Source organism: Falco biarmicus, chromosome 8, assembly GCF_023638135.1.
Source record: "Falco biarmicus isolate bFalBia1 chromosome 8, bFalBia1.pri, whole genome shotgun sequence".
Classification (NCBI taxonomy): Eukaryota; Metazoa; Chordata; class Aves; order Falconiformes; family Falconidae; genus Falco; species Falco biarmicus.
Window position 1 is genome coordinate 27,790,240 of NC_079295.1, and position 17,898 is coordinate 27,808,137.

General features: G+C 48.2%; 1 protein-coding gene across 2 annotated transcripts in view; it reads left to right on the forward strand.

Moving 5' to 3' along the window:
- The first annotated feature begins 13,339 nt into the window (after positions 1-13,339).
- The window catches only part of MARCHF4 (membrane associated ring-CH-type finger 4), a 112,674-nt gene continuing 108,115 nt past the window's right edge, over positions 13,340-17,898 (forward strand). For both annotated transcript variants that reach the window (XM_056350292.1, XM_056350293.1), the window contains exon 1: positions 13,340-15,425. In XM_056350292.1, coding sequence (XP_056206267.1) covers positions 14,949-15,425 — 477 coding nt within the window. In that variant the 5' untranslated portion in view covers positions 13,340-14,948. The remainder of the gene's footprint in view (positions 15,426-17,898) is intronic.

Sequence of the window (17,898 nt, forward strand, 5' to 3'; positions counted from 1 at the left end):
GAGATCCTGTTTGTTAAAGCTAGCCACAGTTCTCTGCCCTTTCTCTCCCTGGTGCATGAGACACAGAGATGCAGAGAAATCCTTTAAGCAGAAGCATCAGAGGTCACTGATGTTAAATAATTAACCACCCATGTAATATTAATGGTCCTTTGCCCTTGCACAAGAGTGGCATCACTCCTTGGAGGATCTCAAAGCGTATTCCAGATCAGGTGGAGTTGGCAGAGCAGCTCTGGACTTACGTGGGATACAAGTCTGATGCCAGGGGGGCTTCCAAGAGATAGACCCAGGGTTGCGGCATGCCCAAGACTTTCCTAAAAGCCCTGAGCTTACAGTGGGTTCTGAAACAGCTGTTTGCCATGCTCTGCTGTGACTTGGATGGGAGCAGCATAAGACCACTGCTTTAGTTAGGAATGCGGACTTAGCACAGGACTTTCTTTTGCCCTCAGTCTTCACTCAACCAATGATGCAGGAAGGTTGCTTTAGTCTTAGAAACCTTCCTGAATGCAGTGCATGGGAAGTGAGCCAAAATCTGGCCTTGGCAAACAGGGAAGTTAAGGACATGCTTAACTTGAAGTGCGTGCTTAAGCTTGGTAAGCCTTCTCCTTTAGCAGATGATTCTTCTTAATGTTGGGAGTCTCATCTGCTACAGAAGTGGGGAGTCACAAGGTGATTTGTTTGTTATATTTTGTGTGGCAGCCTGATCTAGAAAACATTTGCTGTCAGCTGCAGTATTTTCCTACCAGCTTGTCTCCGTGACTTCCACTGGGCTCCATGGGATAACAATTACTCCACAACAGGGAGTGCTCTTGAAGTGTCAGGGCAGCCTGCTTGCAAGGCGCTGCTGCAGTCTGCCTGGTGGTGCTGTTCGTCTCTTATTCTAAATAACAGGGGTCATGGGCACTGGGAATGCACGTGCCTTTATTTAGGCAGGGTATTTCCCCAATCTGATCACAGTAAAAATCGTGATAGCCAGATCCTGAGAAACAGCTACAAAGGTTCTGTTTAAAAGAATGTGACTACAGAAAGCAGATGCTCATCAAGTTAAATAAGGAATTTAATTAGCCTGCATTTTATCTTGTTTTCAGCAATATGATGACAAATCGCATCTTAATAAAGTAACATTAGGGAGCAGCACAATTCCAGTGCTTCAGGAAATGAGAAGCAGTTTAAGTTATAGGCCTGTTCCCACTGAAGAAGTCATTCTCATTCAGAAATCTGACATGATGTTAAGATGGATAATGCTTTAGCAAAATGTTCCTCTAGCATTTGGAAAGATTTACAGCCACGTTTGGCTTTAAAAGGCTTAATATAGGGTGATGGGGGAGAAGGGAAGGGGCATGAATAGCTCAAGGGACTGGTAGTGCAAGTAGTATTTTTTTATTCCTATGGTGGCACAGGTATGGAGGGTTCTTTACAGGTGAATAAAGAGTTGTCCCTTCCCCAGTGGGGCTATAACTAGACATAGACATTATACATTGTACAACAAGCAGTGGGTTTAGTGTTTGTCATGTAGTCGAATATGTCCAAATTCAATTACAAACAGGCATTTGATCTGGGAAATTAGTTTTGTGTAACATCATGAGGACAAGTCTTGCTTCATCCTGAGAAAGGTTCATGAAGGATCCACAGCAAGTTTGCTCATCTCATGGTTTGAGGGCTGGAAAAGTTTGTCTAAGCTCACTTGTAACTTCTGGGACTTGAGAAACTAGTGGTTTGGGGAATATTTTTGTCTAGTAAAAAGGATTAAAAAGCACAAGAGCTACAATAGTAAAAGATTATGAGATTTAGCTTCATTATAAAAAAATAAAGGAACTACTCATCCCATTCAGCATGGTTGTCCACTGAATCCTTTCTTTTGTCTGTACTGGGGAACAGATCCATGTTTTAGGCGGTAGATCATGGGGTTATCACATAGTTGTCCACTATAAAATGCATAGTTTAATCCTGGGTGATATCTTGAGGCAATATATTTCACTTGCTGATCATACGTTGCAACAAAAGTTATTCCTGGTGGTCTGTTTGACATTTTCCATCTTTCAGCTTCAGTGGTTGCTCCATAGCTCCTGTATTAGGAAAGGAGAAAAGTGCAAGAGTTGTCTGAGTGGATCTCTTGTCATGTGAGGGTGCACACATACACAGACAGTATGCACACTGAGTTTATAAATGTATATGTATTTGTGCATATACAAATATATTTGTTTGCTGATATGTTAACTTTCTGGATTCATGATTTAATGTATTAATCTGAGATTATTCTGGTATTGCTGAGGACAGAAATACTTTAGAAGTTGTTGATGAATTGGGAGTCTCTGCCAGTAACTTCCTGGCCTGCATTTAGTTCAGGTTGATGAGGGTTGAAAGCTGTTGCTCTCTGGCAGCTGTTCACTGGTGTATGTGAAATGAGTTTATAATTCTTGATCAAGGTCCTAGAAAACAGATGTCCATACTACAAAACTCACCTTTGCTATTTAGACCCTCACAAACACTGTCTAGAGGGATGGTGATGAAGCTCTGTTCATTGCTATGGGGTGGCCTCGAATCAAAAGACATTGCAGAAGTATGGATTGGGAGTGGGTCTCCTCTTTTAACGGGCAGCAGATTCCTTTTAAAATTATCTTGCAGGAGCTAGATTTAAGACTGAGTGTGGAAGGGTGAAGTTTTCTATCAGTGGAAAATTTTTTAAAATGTATTGACCTGGAAAATCCAAGCTCAGAAGCAGCAGTTGGGTTTTCAGCAAGTCCCTTGTTTCTTTCTCTGTTGTCCATCTGGATTCACTGTAACACAGAGAAATCAAGCGTTGCCTCTGAGGTCAAGTAAAGTTTGGAAGCGGCCACCTTTTCTGTACATTTTTGCCAGGATGCGTGGTTCTGCCCCGTGCTCTAAGAATGCTGCTTGCTGGATATGAAAGGCTCAGGCCTGGAAGCAGTGGTGGAGATGACTTTTCTCATTTGCAGAACTGTTTGCAGAATTGGACCCTAAGCCCTTCCAGAGCAAATTGTGAAGCAATGCACAAATCAAGATGCTGACTGACTGCATCACACCACAATATCATGCTGACAGAATTTGAGGCTAAAAGCAGTGACATTCGTGTCTAGCAATGTTGAATACATCATATGGTTGTAAAGTGACAGCTGAGTCCTGGAGGACAAAAACTAACCCCTGTATGTCCTGAAAATATTTCCCAGTCCACAGACAAGTTAAAGACCAGGTCTTGAAAACCGTTTGATGCAGCCCCTGGACTTGATCTCTTAACAGCAGAACAGGTAGTTCCCTCTGAATTTGCACATGCTGTCAGGTTTTATTCATGGTTGTGACACCGTGCAGAATTAATGTTCCCTGTGGATGCAACCAACTTTTTTTATAGATTTTCCAGACTTTCATTAATTACTTAATTGGTGCACAGTAATATATGAAATGAAGTGTATTCCTATAGGACAGTCATACTTCAGACAGGCACCAAGCTATTTGCAAGCAGAATTAAAAACAAACGGGAGAAACCTTTTCAATTGTCCCTGCTTCATCCTCGATTTCAGCAACACAGCTGATATATTGCCAGGTACTGATCCCACTACCTGGAATTTGTCCAGGTTGAGAACTTATTAGTGCTTATTTGAGCGAAGAGGGGAGAGAGCGAGAACACAGCTTGTATAAATCAGATTAAAGTATTGACAAGTCCTAAGTAATGCTCATTCCAGGAACAAGCTCACTATGTGATAACACCACTGCTATAAAAGAAGTGCATTTTGAATGCATGCCACTTTGCAAATACCTGGTGGGTCAGGAGTTCTTGAGGCTTAGTTACTAGAAGAGAAAACAGGATTGCTGAAAAAGTTCAATGCTTTAGATGGAGATTATCCTAATGATTTCATAGGTGAGAGACTCAGCAACCACTGGACTTTGCTTTGCCTGTAGTCGATGGTTCAGAACCATCTTGGGTCAGAGTAGAGTAGAAATTGTTACAGCTGATACAGACTGAATGACAAAATCAGGGTCTTGACCCAAGCCTAGTGAGCAAAGAACTCCACAGTGATCTGTGATTCGCCTTGGCTTTCACATTCAGTGAGAAGGGGCGTGGTTAAATGCAAACCTGAAAAACAAACTCCTGTGTCTCTTCTCAGTGTGGTTGCTGGACGTCAGGACCATGAAATATCAATAATCAGTGTGTGTTAAGAGTCCCCCTCTCGGCCTGATCCACAGATGATGTGCATCTGTCTCTGCTTTCAGCCACAGAGCTCAGCTCAAGCTGAGGACTCCTGTGCTTTTCACTTGGGAGCCCTCGATGCACCCGGCAGCAGAGCAGCTTTGCCAGTGGTGTGGAGTCTGGGCTTGGCAGATGGCTCCAGCATCCTGACTGTCACCCTGGCATCTTGTGTCTGTGCTAAATCCCTTTGTGTTATTTTTATTTGATATATTAATCTCCTTTTTGCCACAAAGCAGAACGTGAGCAAAGGGTTGGAGGCAATGTGAGATGACCAGAGGAGGGATGGATAGCAGGGTAGTAGGAAGGAAAGGGGAGAGCTGCAGTTGCAAGCAGAGAGATCTTCAGTGGCTTGGAAAAGGGGGGTGGGGGTGCAGGAGGGATGTGGGAAGACAATAAATGGAGATCAATTTTTTTTCATGTGTGTGTCAGGATTTCATTGGGACAGCAATTTCGTAGGAGCACATATTGCCGATGGCACTGCAGGAGCAGCTCTGTGTCAGAGAAAAGAGACTGGGTGGGCAGTTTTCTTTGCTGAGATCCCTCATGGTTTTGATCCTTATCAGCCTAAATGAGGGCTCCCCAAAAGGCATCAGAGCTGGACAGGTGTGAGCTCAGTAGCAGAGTCCCAGCACATGATGGCTTCAGATAAAGGAGACACCATCTGCCTATGCAAGCTTTCCTGATATCACACACCCAAACCACATCAGGGAGGTCAGGGGGAGGCTACATCTCAGGGTACTCTGGGACAATTCTGTGATTTTCCAATTTTAGAGTCAGCTGGTGTGTCTAGAGGAAACTCTTCTCCTCTGTGTAGTGCCACCATGTAACTGAAAAAGCAGCATCCCAAGGAAGAGGTCTGCCTGCTCTGCCTTTTGTCTGGATGACTGGGACTCCAGCCATGGGCTTCACTTAGCATATGTCAGCAGCAGCTCCGCATTGTCATAATGTACATAAGCACAGTCATTGCTGCAGTCCTGGCAGCTTGTGGTCTTCCTCTGGGTCTCATGAGACCCAGGCCCATTCCCAGAGTTACTGTGGGTACCACAACACCATGCCCTGCAGGTGGCAAAAGCTGGTCCCACAGTGAGCTAAGCCCACCTTGCCCCATGCACCCTCTTGTGCAGGGAGTCTGATCCGAGACCCATGACGTGGCCACTGTGCTGGGGCAGGTGGTGGCTGGGAGCAGGGGAAACAATGGCCACCAACTCTTCCAGTGGGGTCACAGCAAGCTTGAATGCCCTTCCTTGCTGCTCCAGGGGTAGGTGGGGAGGATCTGGGACACCATGCTGCTGGCTCTCCTGGCCTTCATGCCTGGCATGGGAGCTTTACCCAAGACCACAGGCAAGTTCAAGGGTGGGATGAGGTTCCAATTTGGCCTGTCTTATGTGTGGAAACCTTCCTTTTTAGAACATGCTGGAAACTTTTTTCCTAAGGCACTATCTGTCCTCCAGGGCATCCTTTCCTCCTTCTCATAGTTTCTACACAAATGCAGGATCTTTGGTGCTTAGTCACTCTACTGTTCCTGCTGTTTATTGCGTCCGACGGGCGTAATTCTCTGCTCAGGAGACCTTTGCGAGTTGCTGTGGAGGAGCCGTGGGCTGTTGTCATGCTGTTTCCAGGGGGCAATAAACAGCAGCAGTAAAACTTCCATGGAATAAAGATTGTGTCATTATTCAGTCATAAAGAGAGGGAAGAAAAACAGATATATATTGCATGTGTGCTTATTTGCACATCACACAAGGATGTGCAGATTCCTCTCAGAAGAGAGTCTTGCTGTGAAGTAAAATAGGTCCCTACATAGTGCTTCACGGCTGACTCGAATGAGTGAATTTTCCTGCCTGTGCCTCAGTTTCCCTATGCAAATCTTGTAGCTCTTCCCACCTAGCTTAAGTGCTTTCAGGGCCAGGATTTTATTCATGCCCTTACTGGGCAGGGCAGGAAGGCAAGGATGTGCGTTTGGGGGTGACTTAGGGAGGGGAGTATTTCCTGGGGTTAAGGGCTTGTGTTTTCCCCCTCTTCTTGAACAGCAGCAAGCATCTGTCAGGGAGGAATATCCAGGGAAAAGACATTAGTCTTAAGAATGAAAGGGCTGGTATTAGAAGCAGCCCATCACCATAGTCACCTGCATCTGTCCTGAGGGTTAAAAAACTATCACCAGGGAGAGCTAAAGCCTGTTAGGAAGGAAAAGCCCCTTCAACAGCAGGGAATTGCCACTTACATGCAGACAATGGCTCAGAAGCAAGTGCTTTTGACGGTTTCCTTTTGGGGGCTGTGAGACTGAAGTCAGTCTAGTGGGCCCAAGTCATTAAGAGCTGTGTGACCCCAAGGACCAGAGGGGATTTCCAGCTCATCAAGGGTTCAGCCCACTGGGCGCTGAGCACCTTCATGGAGGTGTTCAGCACCTGGGAGCATCCATCCTTAAAATGCTGCCCCCGCCATAAAATGTAATTATAAAGCCCTTTGACTACATAAAATTCTAAACCAATGAATTATCTTGGCAAGAAAATGTAAATGGTTTTGAAATCTCCCTTTAATTAACGTAAAGTGCATTAGGAAGCAGTAGATCTAGGCTACCATTCTTTGTCATAGTCTGTCACTTCATGTGCTCCTGAGGCCCTGGGAGAGTGTGTCAATGCGATGCCCAAGCTCCCTTTCAAATGCTGTGTCTGGGCCACATTCAAGGCCAAGACCTCCCTTTCAGAACAAGGTTTCCATTCTGAGGTACTATTGAGGTATCCTCCTTAGAAGTGCAATGGTCAAAAATCGGCTCCTGTTTCTGCTGGTGTAAATCCATTAACTTTTCACTGCTCTTCCATTTCTCTCTGCTTTCATCACCAGCAGCGCTCCATCTCTGACAGCCCTGCCTTTAAATCCATGTTCATCCTCTTATCTCTCTTACCTCTTCCTGTTGGAGCCTTGCACTGCACTTGTCCTTTGTGCAAAGGTGTGGGGACAAGTCACCAAGGAGAGTGATACCTGTTAGTGAAATCTTTGCACACTTACTAGAGACAGTTGTGAGCTTTCCTGTATTTCTGATGTGCACTAGAGCATATTCAGGGCCAGAGAAAGAGGCAAAACAGTATCTTAACAGGCTGTGGGTTAGCCCGGTATTTTGTACCGGTCATTTCTAAGCAGATCTGGAAACCTACTGACTGTTCTTGCTGTGAAAATGATGTGGAGCTGGTGCATGTGGTGGGTGCTTCTTCAGCGCAGGGAGAAACTAGGATGTCCTCCTACAATGTTCTTCACTGTGTGCCTTTCTCTGATCTCCCGTGTTCCCTCCCTTCTCAAGACCCACTATATGCAATGAGGGTCGCTTAGGAGACACCTAAAATGGTCTTCAGCTCATGTCTGGACCTTGGACTCTGCCAACATGAAAACTCATCTACTACGGATGAGACTAAGAAGGTTATCTGGCTTGTAAGTGACTTCACTGCCTGCGTTGTATTTATGCAGCATGTGTGTATTTGCCTGCTGATCCAGAAACAAGGTGCTGTAGCTGAGGAAGTTATCTGGGCAGCCTGAGATGTTAAATCCTAAGATTTGGATTTGTAAGAGTTTAGGGAAACAGTCTCAAATGTTCAGGATGCTTATTATACTGGAGCAGAGCTGTAGCTCAAGAGGGATCTCAGCTCAGCACAGGATTCACAGGATCCATCTCCTGCACATCCTGGCATAGTGTCACTACACATGACCCTTTTGTGCCACAAATGGGTCCTCCTGAGGACAGACTTTTATTCTTCCCGTACAAAGTTACTCCTGTTTTCTTAAGCTGACTATGGCAGTGTTGTGCCACAGTATAATCATGATGGTACTAAGAGGAATATCTTCAGTATTACTGTGTCAGATCATGAATCCTGGTAACTAAGGAAATGCCTGATGACATGCTAGATCCTCTGAGTTCACCTTGATTTGGAGAGCATAGCGTATCTCTCAGGATCAGCCCCTACTGGGCTTGTTTAACAACATTGTTTTCTCTATGAATCCCATGTCAGATGAGTGAGAGCTCATTCTAGGACTGTTGCATGTTGCTAAAATAACATACATCTGAGAATGCAATTGGAGACCTGAAACAAATTTGACTTGACTCAGGAGAGTAGTGGAAATATCCAAGGGGCCGTGATTATATACTTTCTCCTCTTTCTTTTTTTGTAATGTCTAAATTCCAATTTTAGGTTTGGGATTTCATGACAATTACTACATTCCTGGATAGTTAAAACCACTCAGGATTTGGCTAAATGCCTTAGAAGATATCCTGAAATGCACCATCTATTGCAGCTGCTCTATTCAAGTCACAGTTCTGACTAGTCACCCAAGGGGACAAGGAATTCCTTTTGTAGGAGTTAGTGTAGGACTTGTTACCAGGAAAGCTCTATGTTTGGGGTTGTCTAGTTCTGAATAGAAGTGCTGTGGCTTTGCAAGTTTGAATTTGAAATCCAGATCCTAAAGGAGGAAAGGTGGGGGCTGTCCTTATCAGCAGTTGTATCATCTCTCTCGCATACTTCTGCACATTGACTGGCCTCAAGACAAACTCAGTAAAACTAAGATCTGGATTTCTTCCTAAACCCAAGGAAAGAGATGTGCAGTTCTACTTCTTTGCTTGGACTCCTATTGTGGGACATGCCTGATTTTTCAAAAAAGAATATTTCCTTCTCTTTTCTTGGCAGAGAGCAAGGTGCCATGGAAGTAGAAAAATTTTCTCTATATCAACTCAGAGGCAGACCGTGATCCTTGCAGAAAGAGAGGGAGTGGAAGGTCGGGCCCTGCTTGGGGAGAAAGCAATAGCACAGGGACTCTCTGTGTGCAGGGTACCATGCTTTTTGCTCTAGCCCAAGGCAGCAGATATACCAAAGTAAAGCACTCCAGAAATGATTTCTCATCCCTGTTGAAAAGATCATTCTAATCAGTGCATGGATTATTTCTGAATACTTGGAAGATGCATAACCCCCACCTGCAGAGCCCATCTTGCCAGCAGCATCCTTTGCATCAGCACATTTACAACTGCCCAGAAAGAAAGACAGACCAAAGAAAATGCGACAGAGCTCCCTCCAGCAGCTGGCTGCATCTACCCACAAGCTTCGTCAACTGAGTTATGGTAATTGCATCACTTGAGATTTATTTAGTATCTCCATCCTGGAAAAGGAACCAGGAAGTCTGGCTGTGACGAGCAATCACAGGGTACTCAGCTGATGAGCAGCTCCCCATCACTGAGAGAGCAGTAGGAACCTTCGATGGATTGGATTTAAGTAATGGTTTGCCAGAGTGATGGGGCCCACGCCACAGCAATCAAAGCTCCTCTGCACCATTAAGGAGCTCTAAGTGGAGCAGGAGGCGCAGTGCAGCTATTGACTGAGTAGGTGGGCATGAAAATGGGTTTAGGTAACTGTTTACTTCCTGAGAGATGGAAAACACAAAGGGATGTTTCTCTGGCAGCTCTCTGGCTCTCTGATCCTGGCTGTCCACATCAGCATTTATATTGTCTGTCTCTCACATACTCATGCACAATGACCAGTATGCTGTGTTCAGGCTTTTCGGCCGCAGTCCATGCAGAGCTTTCCTGCTTGTGTTTGCCCTCTCACTGTCTCTGCCACTTTTAAATCTCTGACCTAACATTAAAAAAAAATATATATCATGTTATATCAGACCACCACATAGACAGATAAAGTATTGCTGCAGCTCTAGGCACCTTCTTCCTTCCTTCGTCTACCACCTCTGTACTGAGCGGTGGCTTGTACAGAGGTCAAGAGGAGGCACATAAACAGCAATACTTTTTTCCTCCTTGTTGAGGTGGTAGCTAAGGACCAATGGGCCCACACTCTGCTCTAGAAGATCAGGATTAGAGTATCTGCTGTGAGACCAACCTGCATCCTGACATCTGAATCCGTCCTGATGCAGGTTCTATAACAAACAGGCATGCAGGTCTGCGCTGAGATACCTGGGCATCTCCCCTTCTGATTTCCCAGTTGGTAGCTCAGATGTAAGCAATCAAGAGGAACCAGTTCTCCCCTCTCAGCTGATGGATCCATGTTTTTTAGTTCCTTTTTCTCTACCTGAGGAAGGCACGGGTAGTGTGTGCCAGAGCTGATGCTTCCCTATGTTTCCTCCCTATGTTAACCTCATGAATATTAGTGGGATCAAGAGAGACACCATCAAAACTCCCAGAGACAGGCCCTTCTGCAAAAGGAAGTGATGCCCATCATTTGCTGCATGTAACTTCCTGTGAAGCAAAGTCTGGAAGGCTGCACTGGCCTCCTGGCAGCCCTCTGCTTTCACCAGGATCTCACCGAAGTGTCTTGAGCCAACTCTTTGCAGTGTGATCATTTTAAGCAAGGCACCTTGATCGATACCAAGGGATCTGAATGCAGCATCCAAGTGTGAAAACGTTGGCCGCTGGCCCATTTACCAGAAGAGGAATAATAGTACCCACTCACCTCTGGGAAGCATATGGAGCACCTCCGATTTATTATTTGTTTTATTTATTTTGTCACATTTATCAGCCATTCAGCTCTCTGGGCTCACAGCCCATACATTAAAACCCAGAGTATAATACAAAGATTTCCTCTACCCTGAGCATATTCTTTCTGTAAAACCAGGCATGGGCAGGAGGGAAGGATGAAAGATGCTTTACACAAGTAAAGGGTGCCAACAATATATTTTTATCCAATTGTGTTATTGATGGAACCATTCTAAAAATGTTGGCGACATCAAAACAAGAAGATGAGATGAGGGCAATAAAAAGCAGGGGGTGTGGAAAGCCATCCTGGAGCATGGGCACAGAGATTCAGCCTCTAGCCATTCTGTGTCATGCTCAGGAAGTCCCTAAAATGCTCTTTCCATTATTATTTCTCTAATGACCACATTAGACACATGAAATCCTGAGCAGCCTTAAATATGTTGTAGAGAGCCACCCTGGCAAATCTGCCCAGTTTTTCTGAGAAATAGCAGGCTGCAGTGATAAATGTTTTAGCTTTAGAGCATCCCGATGTGTAATTTATTTGCTGGAAATTAATTGCATGTGCTGTTTTCATTTTCCTGTAGTGAATAATCAGTTTTGCTCCTTTTTTAATTAGGTAACAACACATTCCTCTGCTGATCATGGCACAGTGGTTTATACGTGTCACACCTTATTCTGAGACAATTTCAAGTTATTTTCTAGGGCCCAGCACAACTTTTGAATGGCATTAGATTGTCTGTCAGCTGTAACTCCCATGTCATTGCCAATGAAGACCTCATGCATAAGACCAGCTAGAGAACTCAGCCTGGGCGTTGGTGTATGCTATATCCTACTGGAGCAGGAGTTTGAGGATACCCTATGGAGAAACTGAATTAAGGAGCCTGACATTTCAATGGCATTGACATGATGTGGGACCAGCTCTATGTTACCAAAAGGTGTGTCCCATCTGGCAAGTGTCCACTGGTCCCCAAGCTGAGATATTGCATGGACGTTAGCGGCATTGCATAGACTTAGAAGCCTTCAGATCATCTGTATCATTGATAATTTTGGTCCACATCAAACCCATCACCTTTGTCAGCTGTCCCAGCTGGGATGGCAAAGACAAAGTTCCAGTGGAGAACTACCTTTCCCCTTGTATTCGGAGACTGGATGGGGCTGCATGGACAAACATAGCAGGACAATGTGGAGAAAGCCACCTTTGCTAATACTTGCAGAGAAAAGCTAAAGGAATCTAGCAATTCTACCTGCATTTTCGGATAGGCTGAAGAGAGTGAAAACAATAGGCTTTGGCAGCCATTGGTTACTTTTAGAAAATCGCTAATTAAGCGATAGTGTTCAGTCATATTTACCTTTCATTGGGCTACAAGGAACCCATATTTCTACTGAAATATATGCTACTGAAACAAAACAAATTATCAGTGAGGAAACGCTGCTGGAGCGAAATGAAAAAATATTATCATAGCTATTTAACCATGAAATCCTCTGCAACTAATTAATCTGCTAGGGAAAAGTTTGTTAGTGGGATTTCGGCTTCCTGCTGGGAACCTGTAAAGCAGGCACCATTGCCCGAGAAATCACCAAACTCGATCCCTGCCACCTGCCCCTGAAAGTTTCCCGATTTCCCCGCAGCGGCCAGCGGGAGCCGGAGCGCAGAGGCTTCGCTACCTGCTGGCGGTTCCGAGCCGGCGGGGCCGCCTCCCGCGGTGCCCGCGCTCGGCAGGGCTGGCTGCGGGGCTGGGCAGGGCTGGTTGTGGGGCCGGGCAGGGCTGGCTGCGGGGCTCGGCAGGGCTGGCTGCGGGGCTGGGCAGGGCTGGTTGTGGGGCCGGGCAGGGCTGGCTGCGGGGCTCGGCAGGGCTGGCTGCGGGGCCGGGCAGGGCTGGTTGTGGGGCCGGGCAGGGCTGGCTGCGGGGCTCGGCAGGGCTGGCTGCGGGGCTCGCCGGGCTGGTTGTGGGGCTGGGCAGGTCGGCCCGCGGGGCTCGCCGGGCTGGTTGTGGGGCTGGGCAGGGCTGGTTGTGGGGCTGGGCAGGTCTGGTTGTGGGGCTGGGCAGGGCGGCCCGCGGGGCTCGCCGGGCTGGTTGTGGGGCTGGGCAGGGCTGGTTGTGGGGCTGGGCAGGTCTGGTTGTGGGGCTGGGCAGGGCGGCCCGCGGGGCTCGCCGGGCTGGTTGTGGGGCTGGGCAGGTCTGGTTGTGGGGCTGGGCAGGGCGGCCCGCGGGGCTCGCCGGGCTGGTTGTGGGGCTGGGCAGGGCTGGTTGTGGGGCTGGGCAGGGCGGCCCGCGGGGCTCGCCGGGCCCGCTGGGCGGCGGGGGACGGGCGGCCGGGGGCGCGCAGCGCGGCGCGGAGCAGGGCGGAGCCGCCGTGCCCCGCCCGCGCCTGGCGGAGCTGTCCGCGGCTCCTGGTGCTGAAGCCGCAGCGGCCGCCCAGCCCCTTCCCCCGCCCCTCCTCCCTTCCCCGGCGTGGGCTCTCGCAGGCAGCCGGCAGCCCGGGGCATCAAAGGTTGGGAAGGGCCCCATTTCTCCCTTTGATTCTCCCCCCTCTCACCCCGCCTTTTTGCTTGCTTTTTTTTTTTTTTTTTCCACCCCCCCCTCTGTTGTGTTGTTTTTTGTTGTTTTTTTTTTCCAAAGCCGGGGGAGGGAGGAGAGCGCGGCCACGTTACACCCCTCCCTTCCTGCAAATCCCCGCTTGCACTGCAAACAATCTGCCTTCCCCATTGCATCCAAGGGAGATAGCAACAGCAACATCATCACGGCAAGCCGGATGGGAGAGCGGAGAGGAGGCTGCTGCTGAGGGAGGAAGGCACACACGCGTACACCAGCTCGATGTTGCCAAAGCGGTAGGAGCCGCACGAAAAATAAGCCATGCTGCCCCATGTGTCTGGCGCATTGTGCTCCATCCGAGCCTTTTAGGAGGAAGAAGAGAATTATCTGCCTGGTTGGTTTTTTTGGTGTTTTTTTTCCCTGCCAGCGAGAGTGCGACAGACTTGCGATGGTTGAATGTCAATGCTTGTGAGGGAGAGCAACAGTCAGAGGAGGAGGAGGATAGAAGGGGAGGAAAATGAAGGTGGGGACGGTGGTGGAGAGAAAGAAGGAGCCTCGTTCAATGCATCAAAAGGAGGTCCCTGCAATTGCTGATAGAGCCCTGGCTGCCTCGCCATCCACAATGGTCTGTACAAGCTGCCAATGCGTTTGATGACGTTCCTGTTTTGTGAAAGGAGGAAAGGAAACGTGACCATGTAAGATCCACGTTTCCCCGGTCAATTACATGCGAAGAATAGATCCGATTTCAACGGGGTTTTTTGGTCCAGGATGGTAACAGCTTAGGGAATAATACAGCCGCCTTCCCTCACCAATTTCACTTTGATTTTTTTTGGTGTGGTCCAGACAGCTGCTGGAATAGAGAAGGTCAGAATATATGAATATATATGAAATATATATGATATATTATATATATATTATATATATAAAATTATTTATCTCAGTACATCTGAGATTAAGCTCATTGAATGCTAATTATTTCTTTCAGGACTTTTAATATTTACAATGAAATCTTTTAAAGGTGATGGTAAAATCTGACGCCACCTGGGAGTACAGTGTTGGAAACGTAGGGTGTTTTCCCACAAACAATGTGAAGGTCTTTTTTGTCAAAGAGGCAATTTTGATAATAACAACAGCCACCAATTTTGCATTTTGATAGCCAGACCGGCTGCTATTTTGTCTGGGTCTCGTGTGATCGGGTTTTATTTTTTAATTGAAAAAAATATTATGAAAAAAATAGAAGAAAAAGGAAAATTCCTTGAGATGCCAAATACTGTCGAAAGAACCATATTCTCCCTCCTCCCCACACCCACCGGAGACGTGGACCCTTCTTTTTTACAGGCTTAGGAGTTGCGAGAGCCGATCAGGGGCTTTCTCCCGAGCCTGCCGCCCGCACCCCTGGACCCTCGGGCGTGGGAGATATATTTCCTCCTCCCGCTGATTTCTAAACAAACTTCTGGAGGGGGGGGCGGGGGTGAGAATCCCCAGAAGCGCAGAGTCGAGTTTTTTGGTGGTGTGTTTTTGGGGTTTTTTTTGTGTGTGTGCTTTTTGTATTTTTTTTTTTTAACTGTCATCCTCGCCGGATTCCAGCGGGCTGCCGGGCATTTCGCCCCCTCGCCCTCCGGCTCTGCTTTTGTCCTTTCCCCGCCGGCCAGCGCAGCCCCCCCAGACACTGAGGCCGCAGCGGAGCCCCCCGGCCGCGGGGCGCCCGGCTGCTGCCCTGTTCTTTCCCACCCCGTCCCCGCCTGCCAAGGAAAGGCACATGTTAATACCACCCGGCGCGGTCATTTTCTGCTACTGCTGCTGCGGGCTCCTCCGTCCGAGACAGATGTTGCGAAACCAAGGCCTCCTCAAGTGCCGCTGCCGCATGCTCTTCAATGACCTGAAGGTCTTCCTGCTGCGGAGACCCCCCGCGCCGCCGCCGCCCTCCCCGCCGCCGCCGCTCCCCATGCCCGGCGGCGCAGAGGCGGCGGCGGGCGGCCCGGCGGGGGCTGCACCGCCCGGGGGGCGCGGGCCCGGCTGGCGGGCGGCGGCGGCGGCGGGCGGCGGCGGAGCGGGCAGCCCGGCCGCCGAGGAGTGGGGCAGCCCCGCCGGGGAGCCGCCCGCCTCCCTGCCCAGCAGCACCTCCTCGGATGACTTCGGCAAGGGCAAGGCCGAGGACCGCTATTCGCTGGGCAGCAGCGTCGACAGCGGCATCCGTACCCCGCTCTGCAGGATCTGCTTCCAGGGGCCCGAGCAGGTGAGCCCGCGGAGGGCGGTGGGCGCTGGGGCGGGGGGACCACGGTGGGCCCGGTGGCAGCGATGCTCCAGCCTGCGGGAACTAGGGCCTGCTGCTTGCAGGGGGTCTCCCTGCCACCCAGAACAGGACCCCAAACCCAGAGGGGCTCTGCCAGAGCTCTGCCCAGGTCCGGGGCTCCAGAATTTTGCGCCTCAGTGGTGTTTTCCAGGGAAATGTGGGGTGGAGGGCGGCTATGTCTGCCTCTCTGCTGCCTGGCAGCCTTGCCCCCAGGTGCCTGTGCGGGCCTCAGAGCCGTGCAGCTGTGGCATGGGAGGGACGCGTGGACTGCTCCTTGGAGTAGAGCGCATCTTGGCGACAGAGGCTTTTTTGTCGCCTAGTGGGTACCCAGTTGCGATGATCCCAGAAGCGATGCAAAGGATGCGTTTAATGTGCTGACTGCTTTTAAAAATACAACTTCAATCTGTACAAACACGTGGCAGGACACAGCCCCACCTCACCGGTGTTTCCCAGGGGATGGCTAGTAGGGGCTCTGTGGGTTTGCCACAGCTCCCATGCTCCCAGTTGCACAAGCTGGAGAAGGAGAACGGCAGGTTACAATTGTACCTGCTGAAACTGCAGCATTGAGATGCTCCTTGATATGGACTGGGGTTAGGCCAGTGAAGTTTCCCTCCACCACCCAGGAGAATGAAACAGATGCCACCTCAGCAGAATGTAAGGTGCCACCCTGGGACATTATTCTCCCTATTTAATGACAATTAAAAGCAGTCCACGTATTTTCAGGATGGCAGCTTCCTTACAGTGATATACACAGCAGCATTTTTACCTAACATGACACAGCTGCAGGCAGCAAGGAAGGCTGCAGACCTCTGCTTGTGGGATCAAGCCCAGATATGCAGACAGGCTTTGTTACTCTGGGTAGTCCTGTTACCTGTGATAACAAGGGATCCTTGCACAAGAAAAGGGTTGCAAGGTTCAGCTTGGCTGATACCTGTTTCCATTTTAGGGACAGATCCTAGCACATAAGGTAATATGCTGAAATCCTGAGCAAAACAGGTTTTGCCCCATGTCTTCTTTCCCCTTTATGGACCTGTGTGCTGTGCCAAGGAAAGCCAGCGCTCATCTGAGAGTGGCCACGCTCTGGCACACATCCTGCCTGTCCCAAGGCTGCCTACTTCTGTAATGCAGTGATCGTGCCTTGCCTTGTGTGGGTCTCAGGATGGTGGTGATGGGGACAGGGAGGTGAGGAATGCCCTCCCACTGTTCTTTGGGAGATGCAGGGCCTGACGCCAACTCATCTGAATATCTACAGTCCTGCTGGATGTGTCATACCAAGGGTCTCATAGCAGAGCTTGGTGCTCAATGGACTGTAGCCTTCTCTAATGGTTTAGGCAGCTGACTGATAGCTGTGAGACAGTTTTTGCGGTAGGCTTTTAGATGGGGGAAGGGTGGGGAATCATTCTTTTTGGGGGATGCTGTATGCCTTCCTCACTTGATTTGTCTCCTCCCCGTCTCTTCTAAAAGTTGGAAGCCATGCGACTCACTCCCTGGGAATTTGCATTATTCCACATTTCTAGTACTCTTCCCTGGCTTACCATTCTGCCTGTGTATGTTGTAGTGCCTGCAAGATTGGCTTACGTGTCTGAGCAAACAGAGCCTAAGCAGAATTAAAATAGAGGTAACTCGCTTCCTTGGAGAACATTAATGCTTGAAAATAATTGGATGCTAATTTTCACACTGAAAACCTGTGTAGGTTGCATTGTAAAAGTGAGACTATTTGCTGACCATCTGCCAACCTACCTGAGTGAGAAGCTGAGCAGACGTGACTGGCATTTAAGAAAGTTCCACCAGGATTTCTCTTTTTTTGCCTCTCACCAATATGATATAGTTTCTGACCAATATATTAAGACACAGATGGATTCTGCCACTCGTTCTTAAGCGGTACCTTCTTCTGCAAATAATTTTTTTCTTCACCACCAAGGCTTGAGGAGTGTCTGAAACCCTTTGCCCTGTGGCAGCTAAGAAGCATAAGTCACTGAGGAGGCCGAATCATGGGTTTTTAAAGCTCAGCCAGATCCTGACACAGCTTCCTAGAAGTATGGTTCAGAATAACTGAGAGCTGAAGCAGTGCAGCTGATGTCAAGACCTGCAGTTTGGTTTATTTGGCCCTTATGTCAGTAAAACTCAAACAGGGCTAAGTCCCAAATTCCTTGTGCTTTTTTATTATGGTGGTTATTACTGATTTAGCATTTCTCTCCCATTTGTTATCCAACTCAATAGCTGGGCAAAGACTCTTCATGTTTTGGACTCTCAACTATAAAAGTCATAGGTGCACAATATTCTATACCACTCCTGCCAAGATCATAATGAAAATTTATCCACTTGGAAACAAAATACAATTGCTAGTTCCTTACTCTGCAGATTAATAAAAATGACAGATATAAACGGTGTTTTATTTACCTGTCAAAACCATCTG